Here is a 27,503-nt window from a genome sequence, read left to right on the forward strand (position 1 = left end):
TCCGTAATTCCAAAGGTTTATTTCCTTAAGTTGATATTACACAATAACGCAAAAGGGGGAGATCACACAGAATTCGTTTTAAAATAGACAAAGGGTCTCTCATGGAGAACATACAACCAGGAGGCTCCGGACTCACGCACACGTGGGGCACACGCGGGGCGCACATGGCCGCGACAGACGCAACAAGGGCGCGGGAAGTGGTGCGGCCCTCATGCAGCACCAGCCTCCCCGGCGGCTCCAGATTCCAGTCGCCATAAAGTAATAAATACCAACACGTCACGTGCAGCCAGGTAGAAATGAAGTCATCAAGTGATAAGAAAAGAAACAAGTTGGGGTAATTTTCTTAAGTCCAAGCACAGTGGCAATATTTCAAGTATTGCAAAGAAAAACACGTGTGTGTCCCGCCTGTGTATGTGGCATGTGACCTATGAGCCCCTCGCCCTGGGCACGGGACCCAGCTCGGCCTCCCGCAGTCCCTGGGGATACATTCAAGTGGGCGTGGGCAGGCCGGGAGGCCTCTCCCGACCTGTGGTGGCTGCTGGGACGCAGCTGGGAGGGACGGGACCACAGCAGCCCCACCTGCAGGAAAGAGGAGCCCCCACGCCCCCTGCCTGGGATGCTGGCTGGGGCTACACGTGTGACTTTCCTCCCGCGTGTGCCTGTCCTTGCCGGCCTGTGCCCAGGCGGGACGGCTGCTGGGCACACGCCCACCTGGCTGCCAAAACGGGGCGGGACAGCGGGGGACAGAGCCAGGCGCACGTAGCAGCAGCCTGGAGAGCGGCCTCACGGCCCACCCCAGCACCACCTGCCTCCAAACCACTTCTGAAATTCCTACGAGTTTCCTCCTTGAAAGAAAAAATGAGCTGCATGAAAATAAGACACGTTTCAGGAGTAAAATGTGAAAGATGACGGCGTCTGCTCCAGGTTTAGAAGCGCCGTGCTCCCGCCGTCTGCCCCTAAAAGAACATCTGAGCCGGGGACCAAGTCTCCCCTGCGGGCAGTGGCCCCACACACGCGGAGCCCGCTCTCCTCCCAGGGTCCACACAAGCGCTGGACACGCCCAGCGCACCACTCGCACATGCCACACACGCTCGGGGCTATCTACAGCTGTGTACATGTATGTGGATATGCACAGTCACCTCGGGACAGCCACGAGGAGCCGCCTCCCAGCGGCCGCAGAGGAAGCCGAGGCTCGAGTCTGAGTGCGTAAAGTGCTCGTGATTTGCAAAGCTGGGTGGGTGGTCTCGGAGAGGTTCCTGGGGCCGGGAGGCTGGCCTCTTCCTGGCGGCGACCGCCAGGAGGAAAGCTTGCTTTGGCTTCGAGTCGGCGACGCTGTCTCGGGGCCTTGCCTGTCCTTGGGGGCGGCCCTGGGGTCTCCCGAGGTGGTGGGCGCCCAGGCACACCTGCCACCTCTTGGCACCGGTGCCGGCGTGAGGCAGCGGGAGCGGAGAAGTTCTGAGACCCCCGCGTGTGGGGGCAGCCGACCCCGCCCGCCCAGGGGGCAGGAGCCACACAAGCTGTGGCTCCACACAGCGTCCTGCAGGGAGGCTCAGCGCCGGCCATCATGCCGACCCGCCTGCAGGGCTTGGCAGAGCACGTCCAGAGCACATCCAGCCCCTGGGCGCAGCAGGCCACCCCAGGTCAGGCACAGATGCCGGTCAGCAGGGCGGAGAGTCTGCGCTCGATGCACAGTTTGCCTGTGGGGGGAGGGGGAGAGTGTGACGCAGGTGCCCGGCCCTGCCCCCACCCGCAGCCCCGCGCACTCACACTTGGCCACGTTCTCGATGTCCGCCTGGTCCGAGAGCATGTGCTGCAGCCCCTCCAGGAGCAGCAGGGCCTTGTGGTAGCGCGGCACACAGCCCTCACGGTGCTGGAACATCTCGTCCAGCGCGGCCGACTGCACCTGCGGCGAGGACGGGGCGGGGCTGGGCCCGAGCCGCCTGCACCCCCCAAGTGCCGGCCCTCGACCAGCAGCTCCGAGGGCGGCGCGAGCCCTTGCAGCCTGTCACCCCCCCTGGAGGGGCCGACGCCACCCTGTCAGAGGGGACGCTCTTCCCGCACGTTCGCTTAGACTGGATTTCCACCCTGTGCGTGAATTTTCCTAAAGCAGAGGCGCTGCCTGCACCCTGCCACAGTCGTTCTTCGGGAGGCTGAATTGCCCAAGAGGCCTTAAGACCAGGTCTGTTTCACAGGTGGGGAAACTGAGTCTCAGGGAGGGACGCGGCCAGGACCCACCTGAGCCGTGCGGTGTGCACAGAGAACACGCCCGGCCCAGCAAAGGGGGTCAGGAGCTGAGCGGAGCGCCAGTCCCCTGCGGGGGGCCAGTCCACATTCCCGAGTTCTCCCACTGCCGGCAGGGAGCCAGCAGGGACACCCCGCAGTCCACGCTGTGGGCACCCAGCCCCCTCCCAGGGCAGACAGCGCCAGCCTGGAGTTCTGGCCGCGCCCCCGCCCCGTACCATTTGCACGGCGTGGCTGAAGATGAGCTTCTCGGCGGTGATGCTGTGGACGCGGTCCAGCAGCCGCTGCTTGTCCAGGAAGAAGCGCTGCAGCCGCAGGCTCAGGCCCTGGCAGGACACCACGCTGGCCTTGTACAGCTCGTTCAGCCTGCGCACCACTGCGGGGGACGGCCCGTCAGCACCCCGCCCTCTGCAGGGACGCGGCCGGCGACAGAGGGGGGGCCCCTGCGGACTCGGGCTGGGGCGGGGACACGCGGGGAGGCAGGCTCTGCCCGAGCACCCAGCGTGGGGGGAGTGAGCGGGAGGGAGCAGGGGGCGGTGGCAGAGGAGCAGGCAGCCGACGAGTCCCTTCCCTGTCACACCCCCGGCCTGCCCCAGCCCTCGGAGAGAGGCTGCGCTCCACACCTGGCCCAGGCGTCTGAGCCCGCTGTGCTGTAGGCTGGGCCGTGCGCCAGGCCCAGAGGGGCCTCCCGTCGCCCCCATCTCCCCCACGGCCACAGGCCCCTGCCCTGCACTTCTCCCTCGGCGGGGCCGGGCCCACACCCGGGACGCCCGGGACCCCGCACTGGGGCCCAGCGGCCTCGGTCCTCACCCTGCTTCACGGTGGACGACAGGCAGAGCTTGCCGGCCCGGATCTGGTCGATGGCTGTCTGCAGGCCCGAGGACAGCAGCTCGGCCACCTTCAGGTACAGCACCAGCTGCTCCGCGAAGCTGGAGGGCGGCAGGTGCGTCAGCAGGTGCAGGACCGGCCCCCGGCTGACGCCACCCCCGCCCCGGCCCGCACGCACCCCCACTCGCGGCTCAGCAGGCTGATCTGGTCGGCCACCACGCTCTCCTGGAGCTGGAACTCGGGGCCGCCGCCCGCCTCGCCGGCGCTGCCCTTCAGGGCCGCGATCTCCAGGACGTGCTGCGCGAACAGGAGCGTGCAGCGCAGGCTGTGCAGGGTCTCCGTGTGCTCTTGCTGGGGACATGTGAGGTCAGGGCTTGGCCGCGGGCTGGGCAGGGGCCACAGCCTTGCACCCACCCCAGCAGGAGTGCAAGCCCTTAGGGTCCCGCCTCCCCCAGCCCAGCCTCACCTCCATGAGGGTCTCCTCCGGGAGGTCGGGGGCCTCGAAGGTCACGGCCCCCTCCAGGTTGGCAGCAATGGGGTCGGCGAAGGTGCAGCAGTGGCCGGGGAGCTCGGGAACGGCCTCGCCGCAGGCGCCGGGCACCAGGTGGCGGGCGGAGGAGGAGCCCGAGGAGCCCACTGTGGGGAGCGGCCCGTGAGCAGCCCAGGACCCGCTGAGGGCCCTGCCCCACACCTCACACCGCCACACCCTGAGGCCTCGGCAGGAGGCACGGGAGCTGGGACCCATGGGACCCCCCCCCCACCGCCCTCCCACCAGGCCAAGGTCCCCGTTGCAGGGACACCCTGTGCTCACAACACCCGGCCCGGTCTGCCTGGGGCAAGTGAGGGCAGCGGGGGCCGTCTGGACTCAGGAGGGGTGGGGCCCACGGGTCCTCAGACAGGGCAGCGCAGCCCCCAGCCCCTCCAGAGACCCCGTGACAGCCGCTGGCCAGGAATCGATCCTCCCACCCCTGCCAGGCCCCGGGCCCAGCGCTCCCCACGAGCCGCAGACGGGAACCCAGGGGCATGCTGGCCCCGTCGCTGTGCTCGGCCTGGCCCCAGCACACACGGGGCAGCCTCCATGGCAGCATGGCAATGGCCCCTGTCCTGGCAAGGCGATGCCTCAGGCTTAGCGACTGGCACAGGCGCCCTAGGTTCCAGTCCCAGGGCTGCGCCCACGTTACAGAGGGGAGACAGAGCGTGGATTTCTCCGGGGCCTGCGCAGCTCCTCAGCCAGCCCCGGCCCTGGGTGCGCCAGCCCAGAGACGCCGGAACTGGAGGAGCCGCCATGCCCAGCTGCTGCTGACACCGCCCCAAAGCGACACAGCCCTAGCCCCAGCCCCACCGGCCCTCACCTGAGAACATCCTGGCGCGGGGGCCCTGGGGCGGAGTGGTCCCGCTGGGGGGAGAGCCCACGGTGAAGACCACCGGGGAGGGGCTGCTGGCGCCCCCCGCACGGGCTCCCGGGTGCAGGCTCCCTCCGAAGCCAGCAGAGGGCGCTGCGAGGGCAAGGCGGGGCTCAGGCTGTGTCCCCCAGTCTTGTCCCCTACCCCACTGAGCACCCGTCTCCACAGCTGTCTGGGCAGGCTGTTCCGGCTGCCCGATTCCGGCCATCGCCTCCCCATCCCACGCCAGCCCCACCACGCACCGATCTCCATGGGCTTCTCCTGCAGGCTGTCTGTGCTGCCCGAGTCCGGCGCCTGCGTCCCAAACGCGGCCTTCAGGAGCAGGTCCGTGAGGCGGCTGGTGCTGAAGGACCTGGGGCGCGGTGACCACAGGGCTCTGGGACAAGCGCCACAGGGGCTGGGCCCAGCCTGCCCCACCGGCTCCACTGAGCTCACCCAGGCCGGGCACATGCAGCGCCCCTCCCCCTTATGAAGAAGGCGCCACCGCCGCAGCCCATCTCGCCAGGGCGCGGAGGCCGGGGAAGGTGTGAGCCTGCGGCCGCAGGGCCACCAGAGCAGGGCCCGGCTCTCCATGCCCCTTCCCAGCCCCCCGCAGCTCACAGCAGCCACTCTGGGGCCCCGCCGAGCCCAGTGTCCGCGGCCCCCACGCGCACGCACCGGCCAAAGGGGCCCTTGGCGTCCTCGCCGGGGCGCAGGCCGGGGCCCAGCTGCTGGCCCTGGAAGGGCCCCACGTCCGAGAGGTCGGGCAGCGTCCGGTTCCGGGGGGGCGTCACCACCACGCCCTGCCGGGCCAGGAGGGTCAGCAGACTCTGGGAGCTGGGGTTCTTGGGGAAGTCGACCACGGGCACAGCCTAGGAGGGCATGGTTCTGAGTCGCCCTGCCCGGCCTGCACCCCGTCTGCACCCGCGAGGGCGGGCGAGCGGCGCGTCCCAAGGGCCCGGCAGAGGTGCGACCTGAGCACGAGCCCACCTGGGCACCGGACGGGACCGCAGCGCAGCGCGGACCCAGGACACCCGGGAGGCCCCCCACCCGTCCCTCTGAGCCTCTGGGGAACAGGCCTCGGCGCCACTACCTTGGTCGGGGAGCCCAAGATGGGCGGCAGCGGGCTGCGTTGCAAGAAGTCAGGCAGCTTGGGTGAGCCGCGCAGGGGCCGGCAGGACGGCAGCCCGTGGGTCGGCTGGGGAGGGCTGGCCTGCGGGGGGCTGAGCACAGCGCCCAGCGGGTCCGTGGGGGGCTTGGGCAGCCTGGGGCGCACGACGTGCAGGTCGGACAGGTTGGGGGCGCTGTGCAGGCGGCAGCCCAGGCCGGAGGATCGTGGAGAGTGCTCGGGCGCCGAGGAGCCTATGGACAGGGCGCCCGTCACTGCCCACCACTGCCCGCCCGAGACGGCACCGCTGCTGCCGTGGCCGCCGCACAGAGGCCGCTCGGGGCAGCACAGCCCAAACCTCGGTCCCCTCCGACCCCCGCCACCCCGGAGGGGACGCCGGCCCCCCACCACCTACAGCAACAGGCGGAGGGACTACGAAACCCACCCAGGCCCTGGCACAAGGTGGGGACCTCAGGGCTCCCGTCTGTCATCCTCCTTGTGCGAGACAAGGGCGATGGGACAGCGGGCCGGCGAGGCGGGGATGGGCGGCACCCACCTGCACGGGGGGACCTGCCGGGCCGCACCTCGGCTCCGTGCGGGGAGGGCGCCCTGCTCCAGCCCGGCCGCTCGGGGATGGTCCCGACTGGGGGAGAGAAGCCAGGGTCAGGCCAGGTCAGGGCAAAGTCACCTGGCGCCCCACCCCAGCCCCCACCCCGGCTCACCTTGCGGGGACGGCGTGTATGGCCGGCCCCCGCCCAGGGACGGCTTCCTGGCCAGGACGGCTCCGTGCTCCATGGCGGCTGGGGGCGATGGGCTGGCCCGGGTGAAGCCCAGGGGGCTGGCACTGCCCGACCTGCGGATGGCCGAGGACCTGCGGGCAGGGCGAGTGAGGCCCCGGCACCCCGAGTGGCCAGCACGGCCAGGCGCTGCCCCACCCCCACTGTGCGCTGCCCAGGCAGCTTCGCCTAGGGCCACGTGGGAGGGGCCGAACCCTTCGCTGTCCTGGCCGGGGCGTCCCGCGTTTTCCAAGGTACCCTCACACTGAGGCCACAGCCCCTGTGAGGATAACCGTCGCCCACACCCTCTCAAAAGGGCTGCTCTTCCCTCCGGTTACTTCTGTCTCTTGAAACTCGCCAAAATACAGACTTTATAAGCTCAAGACGCTTTGCTGGCACCGATCAGGTGTCAGAATAAGCAGAGCCCCTGTGCTGACGAAGCGAACGGCGTTGCTGAGCTATGCAGTGCACGGGCTGCACGAGGGCCCTGCTCTTCTCAAGGGGCGGCAGCAGGGACGCGCCCTCCCTGGGCCTGCACTCACCGGGGTGTCTGGTGCTGGGCGGGCGACTGCAGGTTATGCTCTATGCGCTGGTAGTTCTGCACCTGCGTGGGCACCGGGATGGGCACGGAGGCGCCGCACCTGCTGCTGGAGAACGGGCCGGCCCGGCTGTTGGGGGAGGTTGAGGTCACGGAGACCGAGCCCGGGAAAAGCCTGTGCCCAGCCCCCTGGGACAGGGCCTCCCTGCGCTGCCCGCCAGCTCTGGAAGAGGCAGCCTGGACACTTGTGCATGTGCTGCCCGTGGCCGTGTGGGCCAGCTTGTGCCCAGCCCCCTGGGACAGGGCCTCCCACCACTCCGGCCCCTTACCCTGAGGGGCTGGGGGAGCTGCTGCAGGGTGGGGACGGGGACGGGGTCCGGCCGCGGCTCTCCAGGCCAGCAGAGGCCACCAGGGAGCTCCTGGAGAGGAAGAGGCCAGGCAGGGCAGTCAAGCCACGGGCGGCACACGCCCGGCCCTCCCTGTCACCTCTGCTCTCCCACTGCCGACTGCCGCAGGCGTGAGCCGGGCGGGTAACACGGCCACTTCCCGGGCCACCGCTTCTCGCCCCCAAAACAGAGGGCTTGAGGGGGGGCTCACCCGCTGCACATGAGGCTGTCCGGCGGGGGCTTGGCACCAGCCACCTCGGCCACCAGGTCACCTACGAGAGGAAGACAACAGTGCTGGACCCCAAGTTCTCTCTGCCCACTAAGGCCCACCCACCACGCCAGGGCTCCCCGACTTTCTTCACAGAGTGGGGGCTGCAGGCAGGGCCAGCCCTGCGCAGAGAGCAGCCTACGCCGGGGTTGTGGTAGCCCCTCCAAGTCCCCGGGAGGGCGGGACAAGGCAGTCCCTGCTCCTCCCCACCCGCACTGCCCTCCTCCTCCTGAGCCTTGCCCCTGAGACGCTGGGTCCCTGGCGCCCAGCCTTGGCCAGGAGTCCACAGCCCCCAGCCTGGGCCCAAACCCCAGAATGCCAGGCTCCTGCCCCTACCTCCCCGCCGTCCTGAGTGGTGGGGAACCCTGGAGCCAGGCTGAGAGCAGGTGCCCAGGGCTCAGCGGACACCACTCACCAGGGCCGGCACCAAGGGGTCCCTAGTCCCTGCTGTCTCAGAGCTGCCAGCATGCAGGGCCCCAAGAGGTGCTGTGAACCCCCAGGCCTGGTCTGCTAAGGCTGGGCACCTGCATCCACCGAACGCCAAGGGGAAAGCACCATGGCGCAGGTGCGCAGACGAGAGCGATGGGGGCCCTTGCAGGGCAGCCACACCCTACGAGGAGTGGCCCGGCAGGACCAGGGCCTGGGCCACTGACTGCCTGACAGCAACAGGGAGGTCGCGGCTTTGCCCAGGAGTGGCGCGAGCAGACGGCCTTCCCCACCAAGCTCAGCTGCTGCCGGAAGCTCCCGGAAGCCCGTCCTGACTGCCCATGGGTGGAGACAGGTCTGGGCCACACACGTCCAGCGTGTCCCCACCACAGACACTACGCAGGCCCCTCCCTGCCCGGTGGGCCCTGACCTGGAAACTGGGCCGGGACCATGACGAAGTCGTCCGTGTCGCAGGAGGAGTCCTTGCTGCCGCCTGAGTCCCGGGAGCCGTGCAGGAAGCCAGCGGCGTCGGCAGGGGAGGTCAGCGTCTTCTGCAGCTGCTGCATCTCCCCCAGGGACTGGGGTCAGAGGAAGGGCTGGTGAGCCAGGTCCCGGGGACCCCCGACACCCAGGGGAGGAAATCCCACTCCTCCAGGATGGCCCTCGTCCTCAGCCAGGACCAGGGACCACTACAGGCTGAAAAAAGGGGCTTGGTGTGTGTTCTTCCCACGAGCTACTCTTTCCTTTTCTCTTTACATTTCTAAAGTCGACACCAAGGCCAGCCTTGACCTTGACCCCACTGGTACAGCCACCAGCACGGAGCCCCCCACCATCCCAGCCAGCGTGACAGGAAGGCCCACAGCTCAAGGGGAGGCCTTGTGTCTGGGGGTGTCCCCACCCGTCCACCTCTCCATTTCTACAGCCACGTGACGGGGTGCCGTGGGGGGTGGCCAGTGCAGAAGCTGCCCCAGGGGTGTGCTCTGCGGCCAGCACCGTGCTAAGGCCCAGCGCACGCCAGCCTGGCTGGGCCCCCAGAACCCGCCCCACTCGGGAGGGCTCCAGGGCAGCTCTGGGGCGTCATAGCACAGTCCTGCCCCTGGTTTCTGGGCACAGGGTGGGCCAGGACTCAGACACTGACTCAGTGTCACCCAGATGCCCCTGAGGGAAGAGCTGGGCACTTGGGTGGATGGACGTATGGACTGACGGGGCTCGAGCCCTGGTCAGTCACAGCATATAACTTAGGGTCGTCACCCCTGGATCTCGAGTCTGAGCAGACAGGAGGGAGCCGGGCGACCCACGCACTCCACCCACCGCGCGGCCGCGCCAGCCCCTGGGGCGCAGGCGAAGACCAGCGCTGGAGGGGCCTTCACCGACTTCTACCGTGTCCACGTTCTACAAGGGGACGTGGTCACCAGTGTCTCTCAGGGCTCACGCAGACAGACACCAAGGCAGGCGCCCGCCGGGCGGGGCTGGGTGGAGACTCACCGGCGGGGAGGCCAGGTGGGACGTGGAGCTGCTGCTGGAGCTGCTGCCCGAGCCCGAGCCGGGGCGGGAGGGCACGGGCACTGGCGGGGCTGCGGGGGTGGGGGGAGGGTCAGTGTGCGGTGCCCTGCCACCCCAGTGGGCACGGGCACCGGCGGGGCTGCGGGGGGGGGGGTCAGTGTGCGGTGCCCTGCCACCCCGGTGGGCACGCTGCTCCCACAGAGCCAACCCCGACGCAAGACAAGCCAAACCACACCCCCACCCAGCCAGAGCCTGCTGGTGGCACCAGCTCCCAGGCCACTGCCCGCTGTGACCCACCAGACCCTAGGCAGCACCACTCTCCCAAACTGCCCAGCGGGAGAGGAGCGGGGGCGAGACCCACACCGGCCTGCAGGAGGGGCTGGGCCAGACCAGAGGGTGGGACCCACAGACACTCACACTTCTTGACGGAGGGGCTGGCCTCCAGGAACGGGTGGTGGAAAAACTCATCTGCAGGGAGGGGTGAGGTCTTAGCAGGCCCTGCCCGCAGGGCCTGGAGAACCCGGGGCGGCACTGCAGCTGGCTGTGGCACCTGTCCCAGCCAGACAGCACTGTGCTGGGCAGACACAGAGCGCCTGGGTGGCTCCTGAGCACATCGGCCACCCTCTCGCCACCAGGCCGACACGGCCCACCCGTCGGAGGCTGGTCCTCTCCACCCACCCCCGCTGCAAACCCAGCACCTGGCGGCCGAGCACACTGGGGTGACTCGCTGCCGCCCCTCGGGCTGAGGTGGCCGCTCTGGGGCCCGCAGGGGTGCCCAGGCTCAGACCAGCCAGGGGAGGGTGGCACAAGCCTGTGCCCACCGCCCACACTAGGCTTACAGGGGCCAGAGTCCCAGCGGGGCTGGGGGTGCAGGGGATGAAGCTGGACGCCCCTCCCAAATAAGCAAACGCCGCATGAGCGGACAGTGTGAGGTGCGCCAGTGGTGCATTCCCCAAGCTGCTGGGAGGCATAGCCCGCGGCTACTCACCGAAGTCCATGCGGTCTTTGTGGTTGCGCTGGAGCAGGGCCAGGAGCAGCTGCCTCAGGGGGGCCGAGGTCTCCCGTGGGATGCTGCGGGGGTCAGGGCGTGAGGCTGGGCAGAGCGGGAGCCTGCTCGGGCCCCTGGGGTGTGTGGGGGCCGAGGTCTCCCGTGGGATGTTGTGGGGTCAGGGCGTGAGGCTGGGCAGAGCGGGAGCCTGCTCGGGCCCCCTGGGGTGTGTGGGGGCCGAGGTCTCCCGTGGGATGTTGCGGGGTCAGGGCATGAGGCTGGGCAGAGCGGGAGCCTGCTCGGGCCCCCTGGGGTGTGTGGGGGCCGAGGTCTCCCGTGGGATGTTGTGGGGTCAGGGCATGAGGCTGGGCAGAGCGGGAGCCTGCTCGGCCCCCTGGGGTGTGTGGGGGCCGAGGTCTCCCGTGGGATGTTGCGGGGTCAGGGCGTGAGGCTGGGCAGACCGCGGAGACTGCTCAGGGCCCTGGGGTGTGCGGGGGCCGAGGTCTCCCGTGGGATGTTGCGGGGGGCAGGGCATGAGGCTGGGCAGAGCGGGAGCCTGCTCGGGCCCCTGGGGTGTGCGGGGGGAGGGGCACTCACGTGGGGATCAGCGTCTTGTTCTTCTCGTAGAACAGGCGGAGGTCCTGGGGGCTGCTGGCCTGGCGGGTGAACACAGCCTGAGTGCCCAGCCCCGGGGGAGGCAGGGCCCAGCCGCACTGGGCACTGCCTGGTCTCAGCCCACATCCTCGGCCAGCCCCAGGCCAGGCCTGCTGGCCCAGACCACATGCCCCCTCCCCAGCCCCACCAGACTGGGGCCCGTACAGCACTCCTGGCCCCCAGGGGGCTGGGAGGGGCCGGCCCATCCGCCTCCCCCGACCCCACAGGCTGGCTGGGCCCTGCGTGCATCCAAGGGCTTTGGTGCCACCAGCTGTTGGCTCCTTGGAATTAGCAGCCACTCCTGGTGGGCCTGGGCCGAGCACATGCTGTGCTCAGTCCACCACCCTTGCGCTCTACGCATCGCCCGGCCAGACACCCTCCAGGCCCCCGGGACGCAGCAGAGGGCCTCACAGGGTGACGTGCCCTGGGTGCTCGCTGTCCCCGGACAGGGCGGGGTGGGGGCTGCGGGGACCTGCAGGCAGCAACGCAGGCTCGGCGCTCAGGCCAGCACAGGACGCACGCACTGCCGCGCTGGCCACACGCAGCCTTGGCCCTCAGGGGTCCCCGCAACGCAGGGCACAGCTTCCGGCGCGCCCCGGCGCTGGGGTCACAGGGGAGGGCGGGAGGCGACCGGGAGACCCGCCCGGCGCACACCGCACACCGCGCGAGCTGGCCGCCGCGGCTGGGGCGCTGGCTACACCTAACTGCCACAGGGGGCGCGGCCTCGGCCGAGCAGGAGGCTGGCGGTGCCAGGGCGGTGCAGGGCCCCAGCGGCTCAGCCTCCCGCCGGCCCCCCGGAGGGACCGCGGGGTCCCCGCGCGACGGCCAGAGCAGCGGCGCAGCCACCCGCGGGGGCGTCCCGGCCAGGCCCGGCCGCAGAGCCGCTCACCTGGAAGGGCGCCTTCCCCGTCAGGCACTGGTAGACGATGGTGCCGATGCTCCACAGGTCGGCCTTCCCGTCGTAGTGCTGGGACATGATCACCTCAGGAGCCTGCGGCGTGACAGAGGCTCGGTCGGCGCCACGGGCGGGACGGCTTTCGCGCCCGCTGACCGAGAACAGGTGCCGGCCAATCAGAGCACACGCCTGCGGGCGCCGGCCAATCAGAGCACGCGCCTGCGGGCGGCGGCCAATCAGAGCACGCGCCTGCCGGGCACCGGCCAATCAGCAGACGCCTGCCAAGCACCAGCCAACCAGAGCAGAGGCAGCGGGAAACAGGCTGCCCTGGGGAAGGGGTGGGCGCACGCACCATGTACATGGGGGAGCCGCAGAGCGTGGCCGCCATCATGTTGCTCTGCAGGTACCGCGCGAACCCGAAGTCGGCTGCGGGAGAGACACGCGTCAGCACGGCCAGCCTGGGCCGCCGCAGCCCGGGGCCACGCCCCGCGGGACCCACCGATCTTGACGCGGATGTTGTTGGGGTTGGCGCGGCGCCCGCCGGGGTTGGACAGCAGGATGTTCTGGGGCTTCAGGTCGCGGTGGATGATGCCCTTGCTGTGCAGCAGCCGCATGGCGCCGGCGATCTGCTGCAGGAAGAGCCTGATGGTGTCCTCGCTCAGCGTGCGCATGGCTGCGGGGAGACGCGGGCTCAGGGGTCACCGACACCCCGCACCCTGGGTAGGCATGGGACGTCGCTGCCTGGCCAGACTGGTCCTGCCCGCTCAGCAGGCGGTGGGGACACCCTCACACTACTCCTGCTGGCCACCCGCTGCAGCTCCCAGCCCGCTAGGGGTGAGGCCGCTCCTCCTGGTCTCCCCGTACGGAGACACACCCCCCAAGAGCTAGCACGTGTTCACCTAATATCAAAATCCAGACCCAGGGGGGGTGGAAAAAAAAAAATCCAGACCCAGACGCCCAGGCCCTCTGTCCCTTGAGCCAGGCTCACCCTGGCCTGACAGCACAAGGCAGGGGACACAGCCTCATTGTCCTGCTGGCCCCAGAGCTAAGCCCCTCCTCAGAGGCTGGGAGGCCCACACTCGCCTGCAGACACGCTCAGACAGTCACACAGACACATACACCTGGGACACGTGAGCGCCTCTTACCACCAGCCCCAGGACAGACCAGCCCTCCAGCTGGGCCCCTGGGGCTCCCAAACCTCCCTCCCTGCCTCCACAGGCAGTGGCACCTGAGGCTAGCCTAGGCCGCACCTGACACCTGTGGAGCCTGAAAACCAGCCAGGAACTGCCCAGCCACCGAAGGTCACCGCCCCAGCAGGCAGCGTGGCGGCCACGAGATCGACAGCAAACACTGGGCGGCAGCGCCCAGCATGCCCCAGCCACGTGCTTGGCCAGGTGCGGCAGACGGCCCAGAGCACCCGGGCCAGCACCTGTCAGCTCTGGACGCTGCCTGGGCCATGTAAGGAGGGGCCCTTCCAGCCCGAGTCTGCCCTGACGGCTCAGCCACAGCCAGCGTGTCCCCAACCAGGGCCCCAGCACAGAAGGCAGAGACGCCAAGGGAGGAGCCCCACTCGGGCTCCAGGAGCACCATGCCCTACCAGCTCCTCCCCTCCCGCCTGGCCCTGGCAGTCCCGGCTCTGCCCCTGGTCCCGTCTCTCACCCGACTCCAGACATGGCCTAACATGAAGCCCCGGGCACCTGGCTAACATGAAGCCCCGGATGCCAGACCTTGGGAACGGTCCTATGTCTGAAAGTGTCCCTCAAAATTCCTAGGTGGAGACCCTTCCCCCAGGGTAACAGTATTAGGTGGGGCCTTTGGGAGCGATTAGGGCAGCGGGCTCAGTGCCTTCATGGACAAGGCCTGAGGGAGCCCTTCTGCCCAGCCCCAGGCCTGCGGAAGCTGCGAGTCTGCCAGCTCCTCAGCCCAGACGCCCGGCCCTCAGAGCTGAGCAGTGAACCTGCTTGTGAACAGCTCGGTCTGGGCATTTTGTAACAGCAGCTCCAGTGGACCCGGACAGATGCCGCCCCGTCGTTCCCCACATGCAGGCCAAAGTCCCAGACTCATGTGTCTCCCCACCACCTCCAGGCCACCAGGACACCCCATTTGAAGGCTATTGAGGCGCACCCCTCACCTCCACACCCTGCGAGCACCTGTAGCTCAGATGCACCCAGCAGGGTGGGTCCATGGCCCCTGCCGCCGAACAGAACCTTCCCCAGGGCCGACCCTCTGCACTGACATCCTGCTCCCGCATGGACCCCGCTCCACTCAGCTCAGGCCGGATGCCACCTTCCCAGCCACATGCAGCCCCCACCGCCCCCCACACCTGCTCGTCCTGTACCCGCCACTCTCCAGACCAGAGACCTGGCCCGTGGGAGGTAGATGGACAGCCGGTCGCTGAAGGGCCCAAAACGGCTCAGGCCCCCCCTCCCACCCACCCCGGGAGGCCCTCTGGGGGAGAAAGGCCAGCACGGTGCAGAGGCTGGGCCGGGGTGGCCTGTCCACTCACTGTGCAGGTAGTCAGCCAGGTCCCCGCCGTTGCAATACTGCGGAGACCAGAGAGCCGTCGTCAGTCACGCCAGGGGTCCCCCTAACCCCCGCCCCGTGTGTCTCCAACCCTCACCTGGATGCTGCTTCCCAGGCCCTCAGGCATCCAACGAACCCCAGGGCTCATGTCCTTGGCAATCCCTGCTGGTGCTCATCACCGCCCACCACTCCAGCCATGTCCCTCCCTCCACGTCTGAGCCCAGTGTGGCCATTAATGCCCAAGGACACAGGCAATGCCACTTCCCCTGCCCAGGCCCCAGGCGATGGGGTTTGCCCCGCTCCACTTGTGTCCCACCCCGTCCTCCCAGCAGGCCCCAGGCACTCACCTCCATGACCAGGTACACGGAATTGGCCATTTCCTACAAGACAAAGAGGCCGTGAGAGGTGGGAGGAGGTGCCATGCTGTGGGGTTCGAGGCGTGGCCCCACAAGACACACAGGTGCCCCCACATACCACTGGGCTCACAGGGCTTTGGGCGGAGTAGGCACGCCAGGCCTCGGCCAGCAGCCAGTGGCCGGGAATCGAGGGTGCCCGTGGGCCACGTGGGCTGTGCAGTGGACGCCTGTCATGGCCACCCTGGCCTCCGTCGAGACTGAGGAAAGGCCCCCTGGCCCCAGTTTCGAGGGGGCCCAGACTGCCATCCTGCAAGCAGCAAGCAGCTCCCGGCCGAAGGCACCACCCAGGGGCAGGGCCGAGCCCAGGGGCGCGGGAGGCCTTGGCCTCAGACCCGGGGACGGCAGCTCCTGACTCCGGATCAGCGACGCCGACAGATTACAGGCTGGGGCTGCCAGGCTGACTCAGAGCTCGAGGCGCCCTGCTCCCTGCCGACCTGGCAGGCTGGGGCTCAGGCTGCCACCCCCGGCCTGTTCCCCTCCACTGCAGGGCCAGCCACTCCTGCTCAGCCCCAGCCCGGACACAGACCCCTGCTGGGAGCCACCAACATGCTCCCCCTCTGTCCCTGTGACATGGAGACCCAGACACACACAGCACCACCCTGCCAGCCAGGGAGCTGCTCACGCACCAGCGGCAGCCGCCCCCACCTCCACCGCAGGGCTGAGCTGAGTAGACCCAGGCGGGCTGGGCCCCAACCCCACCTCCTGTCCCACACAGTGCTGCGCCTACATGCGGGGCAGACCTACAGCCAGAGGAGAGAGGTCCCCACGCCCCAGGCCCCTCCCAGCCCTGCACACAGCCCTGTCCCCAGCGCTTCCCCGTGGCAGCTGCAATTTTATACCCCAAGATGCAAGGGGGTGCGGGCAGTTATGTGCCGGCCCAGAGCACAGAGGGGCTGCTACGCGGGGCAGGAGGGACCCCCCCGATAGCCACAGGCCCGAGACCTGGGCCCCCGCCCCAGCCCAGCTCCCAGGCCTGTGTCTGCCAACCCCACGAGAAGTGCCCTGTCCCTGCCCTGGCAGGACCAAGGAAAAGCAGGCCCAGGCCCGGATGGGGGACGCACTGGGCTGCCGGGTGCTGCCTGGCATGCCAACTTGCCCCTGGAAGCATGTCCCCACGTCCCCAGAGCTGCGCCAGCGGAGGGGCAGGCTGAGGAGGGAGTGCCTTCCGGGTGGCAGAGGCCAATGCCACTAGAACGCGGCCCGGACTGCGCACCCAGGCCCCTCCAACCCCACGTGGCCCAGAGGGTACTCTGAAGCCCAGGCACAGCCCGGGAGAACCTGCCCACAAAGCAGGCCCCGCCTGGCTCGTCACCTACCTCAAGAGGGAGGCCTGGGACCAGGCCCCAGCCACCTCCCAGGCCAGCTGCAGGGAGAGATAACCCGAGGCAGGCCCCACCCACCCTGGGCCGCAGGAAGAAGGATGGGGACCCAGAAATAGCTGCAGAGACACAACACCCACTCCCTGCTCCCAAGTCTGCCCCCAGCCCCTCTAGGGACCACTGCAAGGCGCCCTGAGCCTCCCTTCCCTGTCACCTGCCCTGGGCCACCTGTCAGCAGGAGGCAGTGGGTCCCCCCCCAGGATATGACCCTCCACCAGGGCCCCAAACCCCCTCAGCAAAGCCAAGACCCGCAGAGACGAGGGACAGCGGGGGCCCCATGCAGGCATTGGCAGGGCAGGGGCCAGGGAGGCACAGACTGAGGCCACCTCTCCCTGGAGATCCCAGGGCACTAGAGACAACCCAGTGGCCTCTACCCCAAGCCCACGGGACCTGCCATGAGGCCCCCCACTGCTGCCACTCTGCAGCCCGGCCCCACCCCATCCCCCACTCCGTCCAGCCAGAATGCTCCACGTCCCCGGCCACCCCACACTCTGCCCTTGTGCCCCAGTTCACAGATTTCACCCCCAACACCTGCATTTCCTGGAGACCCCTCCTGGCCCTGCACCACACTTATCTTCCCTGCAGCCCTGATGGGTGCCGCTCCCGGGACTGGGAGACGCTCGGTGGGCTCACGGCAGGCCGAGCCGTGGGGTCCCAACACTGCAGCCTCCTCACTGCCCCCCACCAGCTGGGCACTCTGCCCGGTCAGTCACTCAGCGGGGACAGGGCTGTCCCTTGGCCTGGGTCGTGCTTGGTCTCCCCACAAAAGTCCTTCTGGGCACAGGACACAGGGTCAGCAAGGCTGTGGTGTCTACCTCCCCACACGCCATTGAGCCTCGGGAGACCCAGGCCCAGGACCCCACACTGGCCAACATCTAGTGCACCCCAGCAGGGATCCAGACGCCCGCTGGGCCTCGGGCCTCAGATGCACCCAGGGCTGCACCTGTGCCTGTGGAGCCTTCTCTGGAAGCCACCGGCCAGCGCCAGCCAGGGCCTGCCTCAGAAGCGCACAGGGAGGCCCGTCCAGCACTGGGCAGGGGCAGCACAGGAGGGTGCTCGAGCCCCCACCCTCGACCTCGGCTGTGCCAAGGGAGGCCAAGCCAGCAGCTGGCCGTGACCACATCGCCTGCCCAGGGGAGCCCGGCCGAGCTGCCTCCAGCCCTGGCAGGGACCAGAAAGAGAAGGTGGGGACCTACTCCAGGGAGGTGACAGTCCCAGCCTGTCCCCAAGACCCGTCCCCACGACCCCCTCCCTGCTGTCCACCTGGGGCCATCCCAAACTGCCTTCGGGTCCCCCCAGCTCTCGCCGTGGGAAGGGCTCAGGGCTCTCTCTGGGGCCCCTGGGGGGCAAAGGTCAGAGCACAGCCTCGGTGGTCACAGCCAGGCCACCCTGCCAAGCCCTCGCCCACCCAGAAGCGAGACTGCACCGGGTTCCACTCTGCCGCCTCTGCTCGGCTAGATTTGGCTTTTAGAAGCTCCCCTGGGGAGCAGGGGCCAGGCAGGCTCCAGGCACCAAGCTACCCCCCTCAGACACCTGGAAGGCCAGGATTGCTTCCCGGGTCCTGTGGGGGACTCAGTTCCGCCGGGGCAGGTCTGGGGGACCCCAGTGCACCCCAGCCACACACAGTTACGGGCAGACCCTCGACCTGACAGCAAGCGTGCCAGGCCCCCGCACCGGCATCCCAGCCCGGGAGGCCCCAGCTCGCAGCCTGTCTCAAGGGCAGACGTGGGGGGGGAGGGCGGCACTCGGCAGGCACGCGGCAGGACCACGCCCAGACCCACTGGTGACCGCTCCCGGGGGCTGTCCCCGTCGCAGGGGATGACCAGTTGGACCCCGTGCACGGGAGGCTCCCGACAATGTGAAACTTTAAAAGGGGCAGAACAAAATCGACACGGCCCCTATCTCTGGGCAGCGAGCCCGAGGGCCCTGGGAACAGAGCTGGCTCCAGCACGCCAGCCCGCGGCCCCACGTGCACGCACGGCTGGCATCAGAGCCGGGCGTCCGGGCAGCAGGGCACGGGCGTCTGGGCACGTAGGAGGCAGCCCCACCCCTGGGGCAATAAGGTGCTTTGCTTAATAGGATCCCAGCTCCCCACCCCGGCCAGCCCCTCTCCTGTCTGGTGATCCTGGGCTGGGCCTGGTGGGCAGGCGCTGGCTGACCTAGTTAACTCCTTCAGCACCGTCCTTCTTGGCTCTAGAAGGTGGCAGAAGCCACAGCTGCGGCCAACACAGAACGGCTCTGCACGCCAGGCTGGGCTCTTCTGGGCAACTGCCAGCAGGGAAGGGCGCCCGGGCCCCTGCGAAGGAAGGCCCACCCTCCTGCCCCAGCAGCCGCCCGGCGTGGCTGGCTCCCTTGGGGCTAGCAGCCCCCCCTCACCGGGGTCTGCAACACCTGGGTGCTCAGCGCAGGGGTGCAGGCAGGGCCCTGGTGGCCTGACCCTCTGCAGGCGAGACCCTGCCTGGGAAAAGTGGGAAACATCCAGAGGGGGGGAGTGTGCGCTGGGGGGGGGGGCTGTTGGGAGATGCAAACCACACACTCCTGAGACCCACCCCCGTCCACAAGCGGGGCGGGGGCACTCACACCAGGAACAGTCCTGCCACGGGATGCCACACAGCAGTGGAAGGCAATGCCGCCACGCACAGAAACACAGACCCTCAAACACAAGCCCACATGACACTCCTCTGCCAGGACCTGAGAGGAGCCAGACAGGGCTGTAGGCGTCGAGAGCCGGCTCCGGCGGAAAGGGAGAGAAGCTCAGGAGTGACCACAGCGTGCCGGATGGGGGGACGCGGGAGACCAGGGGACACAGGACACCCTCTGTCCCACACGGGCGCCTGCTCCGCATAGCAAGCATGTCGTCAGCTACACTCCGCACTTTCCAGTATGCTTATCTTGTTCCACGATTTAAAAAGTTTTAAAGCAACAAATAAAACAACAACAACAACACACACAGAATAAACACACAATTTCCAGGACTGCCTGGACTCTGGCACCAGCAGCTTTCGACACAGCTCGCCCGCCCCCCTCGAACAGCAGAGACGGCCCAGCTCTGCCTGGCAGCCGCCCTTCCCAGTCCTGGGCTCACGGCAGCCCCATTACCTGGAGCCAGGGGCTGGCACGGCCCGAGAGGGCCGATGGTCAGTGCAGGTACTCCCTGGCTCGGGTCTCCACCAGCAGGTGCCCACAGGGACCTGGCTCTGCCTGCAGGGCCTGGGTGAGCCACATCTGGGAGGCCCAGCAAGGCCTTCGGCTGCAGGGAACTGGCTGGAGGGCGTGCTGGCCTGGGGAGGGGGCTCCCAGGGCACACTGGGCTGGGATCGGGCCTGGCTTCCAGCAGTGGAAGCCAGGTGCCCCCCTGATGCAAGAGCAAGTCCAGACGCTGCACTCCCCACCCTCAGGAAGGAGGCCAGGTGGCTCCAGCTGCCTTCCACAGCGCTCGTGGGCTCAGAAAAGCACAACCCAAGGGACCCACTTTCCAGGCACTCACACTAGCCTGATACATGTTATCAAAACTCTAACACAAGAAAAATGTAAATAACAATCTCTAAAATACAAACAGAATAAACACACAGCTTCGTAGGCAATTTCCAGAACTATCTGGACCCTGCTCTGGAACCTGGTGCCAGCAGGTTTCAACACAGCCTACCTCTTGACCCCACTCAAGCCACAGGCAGAGCAAACAACCTGGGGGGAAATATCTGCAACTTCAAACAAGGGCTGCTTTCCTCAACATATAAACAGCTCCCACAAATCAATAATATTCACGTAGCATTTATTAAGTGACAGGCGCAGTTCTAAACACATAACGATAACGTACTACAGTTGTCACCATAACAACAAAGTTTTAGGGCTTTTTCCCCCCAGAGTCAGGAGCTCGCTATGCTGTCCAGCTCAATCTCGATCTCCTAGGCTCAAGCAATTCTCCTGCCTCAGCCTCCCTGAGTAGCCAGGAGGACAAGTGCTCGCCACCACACTGAGCCTCCACTACCGTTCTTCACAAGAAAACTAAGGTTCCAGTCTGGGCGACATAGTGAGACCCATCTCTACTAAAAATACTAAGAAATTAATTGGCCAACTAAAAATATACAGAAAAAATTAGCCAGGCATGGTGGTGCATGCCTGTAGTCCCAGCTACTCGGGAGGCTGAGGCAGGAGGATCACCTGAGCCCAGGAGTCTGAGGTTGCTGTGAGCTAGGCTGACGCCACGGCACTCTACCAGGCAACAAAGTGAGACTCTGTCTCAAAAAAAAGAAAAAGAAAAAGAAAAAAGAAACGCAGTCTGGCTTGGGGGCCAAAGTTTAACCATGGGTCCAACCTCAGACTGTCAGAAATGTGTGCAGATAAGAGGCATTTCCAATATTCACACACACATCCAGAGACACTGACGCTCACTCACAATGAAAAACGAACCATAGGCCGGGCGCGGTGGCTCACGCCTGTAATCCTAGCTCTTGGGAGGCCGAGGCTGGCGGATTGCTCAAGGTCAGAAGTTCAAAACCAGCCTGAGCAAGAGCGAGACCCCGTCTCTACTATAAATAGAAAGAAATTAATTGGCCAACTGATATATATATAAAAAAATTAGCCGGGCATGGTGGCGCATGCCTGTAGTCCCAGCTACTCGGGAGGCTGAGGCAGAAGGATCACTCAAGCCCAGGAGTTTGAGGTTGCTGTGAGCTAGGCTGACGCCACGGCACTCACTCTAGCCTGGACAACAAAGTGAGACTCTGTCTCAAAAAACAAAAAAAAACCAAAAAAAAAACGAACCATAAGAGATGCTATTTTCCGCTCCTCACGTGGGCCGGGATGGAACAGTCCAGGAGTTGCCCTCCTGGCCAGGGCGCAGGAAGTCAGGCACTCAGACAAAGCTGAATGACCACTGGTATTGCCTCTCTGGGGGACAATTTGGCAAGAGCTGCCCAACCAAATCGACAGGCATCCCTCTCGCCCAGGGATGCTGCTTCTAGGATCCGGCAGCAGACACTCGGCGGAGCAGAGCTGGCAGCGGTGGCCGGCTGGCGTGCCCGACTCGGACTCCTAGGACAGCCTCAGGCCGCTCAGAACCCTGGGCAGGGGCACCACGGGGCTGCACGGCACCACCACAGCCCTAGCCCGACAGCAGCGTACACCACCACCTGCCTGACGGGCGGTCCCGCCTGACGAAGGGTGTCTGCTCTCGCTCAACCCCCACAACCCTGTGGTCTCCACTCCACAGAGCAAGCAGGGCTGCCCCAGGGCACCACCCGCATACGGCAGGGCAGGACCCGGACCAGTCCCCTGAACCAGGGGCTCCCAGGTAGGGACCCCAGGAGACACTGAGGGGCAGTCGTCAGCAACACAGAACCTTCTCCCAGCTGCGCTCGTAGGCACAGGGGGCGTGGCGGGGAGGACACCCCTGAACACACCAGCTCGTGACGATGGCATCCCCAGCGGCCCAGAACCAACTTGCCACGGTGCCTCTAAGGGGGCGCTGTCCAGACAGGGGTGGGCCAGGCACTTTTTACCACATTGCCCTTTGAAACATTTGGGAATTGTTTTTTCTTAGCCAAATCATTTATTAGTGATTTATATTTTATTTTATTTACTTTTTTTTTTTGAGACAGAGTCTCACTGTGTTGCTTGCCCGTGCTACAGTGCCATGGCGTCAGCCTAGCTCACAGCAACCTCAAACTCCTGGGCTCAAGCGATCCTCCTGCCTCAGCCTCCCGAGTAGCTGGGACTACAGGCACATGCCACCGTGTCCAGCTAATTTTTTCTATTTTTAGTTGTTTGGCTAATTTCTTTCTATCTATAGTAGAGACAGAGTCCTGCTCTTGCTCAAACTGGTCTCGAACTCCTGAGCTCAAGCAATCCTCCCGCCTCAGCCTCCCAGAGTGTTAGGATTACAGGCATGAGCCACCGCACCTGGCCTACCAGTGATTTTTAAAAGCCAACTTTTTTCTAAGTTTGTCTCAAATAAAAGCCTTAAGGATGCAGGGCACAACCCGTACCCCAGGGCTGAGAGCCCCAGCCCCCAGAGCCCAGGGCAGCAGTGCTGGTTTTCCCAAGCACTTTCTGGGTGGAAGCAGCGTGGTGCAGAGTGGCAGGGGCCCACAGCAGGGCCTGTGCAGCCCCATAGGGACACAGAAGGACTGGGCTGGGGGCACGGGCACTAGGTCTGCTGGGGGGCATGTAGATGGTCACCTGGGGCCACCCCACCATCTGCCCAATTCCCAGCAGGCCTCCCTGGAGACACCCAAGCACTGGACTTCCAGAAGCCCTGGAGGGGACCCTGTGGTGTGGGCCAGAAGGGGGTCCCAAGGGTCTGTCCCACGGGGCGCAGCACCAGCTGGGCTGGGCCCTGACGAGAGGCTCCAGAAACCGGGGAGAGGTGGGGGAAGGGGAGGAAGAACATGGGTGGAAGAGGCAGAGAGGAGGGAAGGGGGGTGGGGTGGCGGTGGCCCTCCTGGACCCAGAACACCATGTGCCTAAGCTTCCGGGAATTGCTGTCACACTGGACCTGGGCCCTCCCACACAGCACCTTGTGACAAGCCATGGCCCCCAAGGCCACAGCAGAGCTCTGGCGGCAGAGGAGGGAGGGGACCACCAAAACACAGCCGGCCAGGCCAGGAACTTCCCCCGGCCAGGGCTGGGCCGTGGCCTCAGTAAACAGGTTTCAAAACCATTAGTCAGCAACTTTGGCCGCAGATTTGCTGCCCCGGTTCCTGGTCCCCAAGCCGGGTGTCCAGGCTCCCAGCCCTGCCCGCGCCTGGGCCCCGGGGACTTGGGGACGTCGTGGGAAGGCAGGTAGAATGGCTTGCCTTCTGGGGCCAGCCAGGCCTGGCCCAAGGTGGCCTCATCAGCTGTAGCCGCCTCCCGTGCTGGCCAGCCCAGCCCTCTGCCAGCAAGAAGGAATCTCCTCAGCCCCTCCCCCTCCTCTGACGCAGGGAGAGCGTGGCCAATGCCAGCCCACTGGAGCAATGTCAACAAACAAACAGCCTCAGACAGGTGGGCCAGGCTGGCAGGACTGATGGACCTAGGCCACAGCCACCAGACTCAGTCAGGGCCACTGGGGCAGACACCCAGGGGAGGGAGAGCCTCCACCTGCCACGCTGCAGCCAGTCCCCACGGGGTCAGGGTAGGTCAGGGCAACTGGCCACCGGAGGCAGCCCCCCCAGGCAAACAGCTGGAGGCCTCGGGACTCCAACACCGAAGGACACCCAAGCCCCAGACAGTGCAGGGATGGGGCTCCGGGTCCCCATAAGGCCTCAGACCTGGGCAGGCCAGATGCCCTGTCTCTGCACTCGGACACCAGCCCCTCCCACTGTCCCCTGCCCACCCCATCCCCAGCAGACGCCAGTCCAGGGGCCTTACCTGGAAGTCATACAACGCCACGATGTTTTCGTGTTTCAGCTCCTAGGACAGAAAGCCAGTGGGGTGAGCAGGTGTGGGCTCGCCCACCACCTCCCTGCCTCCCTGCCTGCCTGCCTGCCTGCCCCTCCCGCCCTCCCCCACCCAGCCAGCTCACCTTCAGGATCTTGATCTCCTTCCCCAGCAGCGTCTGGGACTTGGCAAGATTCTTCTTATTAATGCACTTGACCGCGACCTCCAGATCATGCTTCTGAAAACCCAACGGGGACTTTCAGCGCCAGATGCCCCTGGCAAGCCTTCGCCAGACCAAGTGCACAGAGTGGGCCCAGGGGTGCCAGGGTGGGGTCCTGGGGTGCAAGGCCCAGGATGGGGACCAAGGCTGAGGGTTTGGGGATGGGGATCCAGACTTGGATCCCAAGTTTGAGTCAAGCTGGGAATCCGGGCTGGGGACCTCAGTGGGGATCTGGCTGGGGATTGGGTTGGGGGTCCTGGTGGGGATCCAAGCTGGGGAGACCGGGCTGGGGGTCCTGGTTGGGATCAGGCTGGGGATCTGAGCTGGGGGTCCCAGGTGTGAATCCGGACTGAGGGCCCAAGCTGGGAACCCCAGAGGGGATCCCAGGTGGGGCTCCTGGGCGGGGGGCGCAGTTGGGGATACGGACTGTTGGCCCCGGTGGGGATCTGGGCTGGGGGTCCTGGGTTGGGTCCCAGGTGAGGATCCCGACTTGGGGTTCCGGTGGGGATCCGGGCAGGGGGTCCTGGGTGGGATCCGGGCTGGGGGCCCCGGTGGGGATCCGGGCTGGGGGTCCAGGCTGGGGCCTCACCTCGCGGTGGCGCCCCTTGAAGACCACAGCGAAGGCGCCGTGCCCGATCAGGTCCTTGCGTGAGAACTCGAACTTGCCCACGATCTCCGTGCCGCCGCGGCCGGGCTCCATGGCGCGCGCGGGCCGGGGGCGCGGGCCGGGGGGCGGCGGGCCGGGGCGCGCGCGGCTCAGGCGCAGGCGCGGGCCGGGGGCGGCGGGCCGGGGGCGCGGGGCCGGGGGCGCGGGGCCGGGCGCGAGCGCATCGCCGGGGCCGCGCGCCCCATCGGGCAGGCCGGGGCCGGGTCCCAGCCCCGCGGGCCGGGCGGGGTCGCGAAGGCCGCGCTCCTCCGGCGAGTGTGTCGCGGCGGCCCCCGGCGCTGCTGATCCGGATCCCGACCCGACCCTCACGGCGGTTTCAACTCGGTTCGGGTCGGCCCGGCCGGGAAACAAAAGAGCCGCTGCGCTCGGGCCTCTGAGCCCAAGAGGCCGGCGCAGCCGCAGTGCGCGCCGGGCCGGGGGCGGGGCCGAGCCTGCGGGGGCGGGGCCAGCAGGGGGCGGGGCCGGACGGGCGGGCCCGGGAGGGCGGCACAGCCAGCGGGGGAGGAGTCTGGCTTGGCGGAGGCGGGTCCCGCCGAACCCGCAGGGGCGGGGCCTGAGCGTGGGGCGGGGCCTGCTGGCGGGGCGGGGCCAATGGGACCTGCAGGGGCGGGCCTGCGGGCGGGTGGGCGTGGCCGAGGGTCGAGGTCCCGGCCCTGCCCCGAGGCGCCCTCCGCGGCCGTTGCGGGGTGCGCTCAGCTGTGCGCTCTGCTGCTGCGGCCCTTGTGCTCCCTGGGCCAGGGAGTGGAGGTCAAAGGGTGGAGGTCAGAGAGTAGAGGTCATGCTCTCGCGGCCGTGCCCTGCCGCCCTGCGCAGCCAGCTGCGAGGAGGAGCCGTCCGGGTAGGGGGCGGCGCACGCTGTGCCACCCATGGTGCCACCGAGTCTCAGACGGCCGCGCGCGCAGACTCGCGAGCTAGTCTCCGCCGCCCGCACGGACACGAGCTCCTTTACTCCCCACGGGCCCACGCGAAAACCGAGGCCCAGGAAGTTACGCAGTGTCCAGTGTCACACGGCCAGCGGGGACAGGGACAGGCTTGTCACACAACTACACACTGTCGCAGCGCTGGCCTTGGGAGAGTCAGCCCTGCCTGTGCACGTCCTGCGTTAGTGTGCGTGATTTTTGTAGGATGTGCAAGTGTCGCTTTTAGCAACCTCCTAATTCTTTTTTTTTTTTTTTTAAGACAAGGTCTCGCTGTGGCCCAGGCTGGTCTGGACCTCCTGGCCTCGAGGGATCCCCCGGCCTGCACCTCCCAAAGTGATAGGATTAATAGGATTACAGGCCCGGGCCACCTCACCAGGCCAAATGCACAATTCTAGACAAGCCTCTCCACCCCACCCAGGGCCGGGAGCTTCAGGCCAGGGCTCCCTTGCTGCCTCCCAGAGCTGCCCAGCCACTGGGTCTTCTTTTTCTTTTGTAATTTCTATTTTTATTTATTTCTGCACTCTGCGGGGGAACAGCCACTGGAGCTTCACCCTAATTTCAATGAGAAGATTACAAAGAGGCCAGATGGGATTTGCATTTGGAGAAATTTAGTGGACCCACTGAAGGAGGAAGGTGTATTTAAATAGAAACACACCCATCATAATTATATACGATTTTTACTCGCCAATTAAAATAAATAATAAATGCTAAATCACAAAACTAAACACAGAGAGTAAGGGAACCACCAGGTTGCCTGAGGTGGAGTGAACGAGCCCAGGTCAGAAACATGGCAGGTCAAAACTGCCTAGCTGATTAGCAGCGAACCCTGCCTGTGGAGAGCCCTTGCACCCAAGCCTGGACAACACAGCACGACTCTATCTTCTTTTTTTTTTTTTTTTGAGACAGAGTCTCACTTTGTTGCCCAGGCTAGAGTGAGTGCCGTGGCGTCAGCCTAGCTCACAGCAACCTCAATCTCCTGGGCTCAAGCGATCCTACTGCCTCAGCCTCCCGAGTAGCTGGGACTATAGGCACATGCCACCATGCCCGGCTAATTTTTTCTATATATATTAGTTGGCTAATTAATTTCTTTCTATTTATAGTAGAGACGGGGTCTCGCTCTTGCTCAGGCTGGTCTGCAACTCCTGACCGTGAGCTATCCACCCGCCTTGGCCTCCCAGAGTGCTAGGATTACAGGCATGAGCCACCATGCTTGGCCCCTATCTTCTTTTATTAAAAAAAAAAAAAGGTGCCCAGGCGTGGTGGTTCACCCCTGTAATCCTAGCACTCTGGGAGACCGAAGCAGGTGGATTGCTCGGGGTCAGGAGTTCAAAACCAGCCTGAGCAAGAGTGAGACCCCCGTCTCTACTATAAATAGAAAGAAATTAATTGGCCAACTAATATATATACAAAAAATTAGCCGGGCATGGTGACACATGCCTGTAGTCCCAGCTACTCGGGAGGCTGAGGCACGTGGATCCCTTGAGCCCAGGAGTTTGAGGTTGCTGTGAGCTAGGCTGACGCCACGGCACTCACTCTAGCCTGGGCAACAAAGGGAGACTCTGTCTCAAAAAAAAAAAAAAAAAAGGTTATATATATTGATCGACTGATGAGAATGAGACAAGATGGTTGTGTGGTTGTGGAAACCTAACCCCGCATTTCTCCTAGGAGCAATGGTTCAGCATCCGTTAATTCGCCGTTAGTGGCAGCTTTATAGAGAGAGGCTACCACAAAGAATGGGAACCCGCTGTACTTCCTGCGTGCCAGGCAACACTCTTGCAGGAAGTAACTCTCACGCCCACATCAACCCCAGAGGTAGATTCCTGTCCTTACTCTGATTTAACAGAAGACACTGAGGGACAGAGAAGTGATTCACCCAAGATCACACAGCTGGGAAGTGGCAGCTCTAGAATTTAAACCAAGCAGTCTGTAGAATGGAACCTCTCACTCCCTGCCCTCCCAGGTCCCCAAGCCTTCCAAGGCAAGGGCTGAATCTCGTTCATATCTGGGCCTCCAGCTCCCAGCCTCA

General features: G+C 66.0%; 1 protein-coding gene across 2 annotated transcripts; it reads right to left on the bottom strand.

Annotated features, from left to right (window-relative positions):
* ULK1 (unc-51 like autophagy activating kinase 1) lies at window positions 1-24,615 on the bottom strand. 2 transcript variants are annotated; one of them, XM_075996410.1, is made up of 28 exons: window positions 24,480-24,615; window positions 23,816-23,908; window positions 23,662-23,703; window positions 14,864-14,896; window positions 14,500-14,536; window positions 12,493-12,666; window positions 12,346-12,419; window positions 11,988-12,089; window positions 11,042-11,100; window positions 10,445-10,527; window positions 9,874-9,924; window positions 9,439-9,527; window positions 8,384-8,531; window positions 7,471-7,531; window positions 7,203-7,292; window positions 6,878-6,982; window positions 6,282-6,430; window positions 6,116-6,202; window positions 5,545-5,813; window positions 5,130-5,323; window positions 4,715-4,824; window positions 4,422-4,565; window positions 3,536-3,705; window positions 3,248-3,420; window positions 3,052-3,170; window positions 2,460-2,617; window positions 1,768-1,903; window positions 1-1,697 (listed from the first exon to the last, which is right to left on the bottom strand). In XM_075996410.1, exons 1-28 carry the CDS (start codon window positions 24,588-24,590, stop codon window positions 1,642-1,644), a joined length of 3,117 nt encoding a protein of 1,038 aa, XP_075852525.1. In that variant the 5' UTR covers window positions 24,591-24,615; the 3' UTR covers window positions 1-1,641. The 2 variants fall into 2 exon arrangements, with proteins under 2 accessions (XP_075852525.1, XP_020138617.1); XM_020283028.2 differs by having other exon boundaries at window positions 6,878-7,003.
* Window positions 24,616-27,503: the final 2,888 nt, after the last annotated feature.

The sequence above is a fragment of the Microcebus murinus genome, chromosome 22 (genome assembly GCF_040939455.1).
Source record: "Microcebus murinus isolate Inina chromosome 22, M.murinus_Inina_mat1.0, whole genome shotgun sequence".
Classification (NCBI taxonomy): domain Eukaryota; kingdom Metazoa; phylum Chordata; class Mammalia; order Primates; family Cheirogaleidae; genus Microcebus; species Microcebus murinus.

Bases quoted from the DNA above. Each gene is read 5' to 3' on its own strand.
- ULK1 (XM_020283028.2), bottom strand. From the start codon at position 24,590: ATGGAGCCCGGCCGCGGCGGCACGGAGATCGTGGGCAAGTTCGAGTTC. The intron at 12,420-12,492 runs GTGGGTCCCGCG...TCTCTCCCGCAG, and splicing joins CAACATCCGCGTCAAGATCG to CCGACTTCGGGTTCGCGCGG. The intron at 6,203-6,281 runs GTGAGCCGGGGT...TCTCTCCCCCAG, and splicing joins ATACACGCCGTCCCCGCAAG to TCGGGACCATCCCCGAGCGG.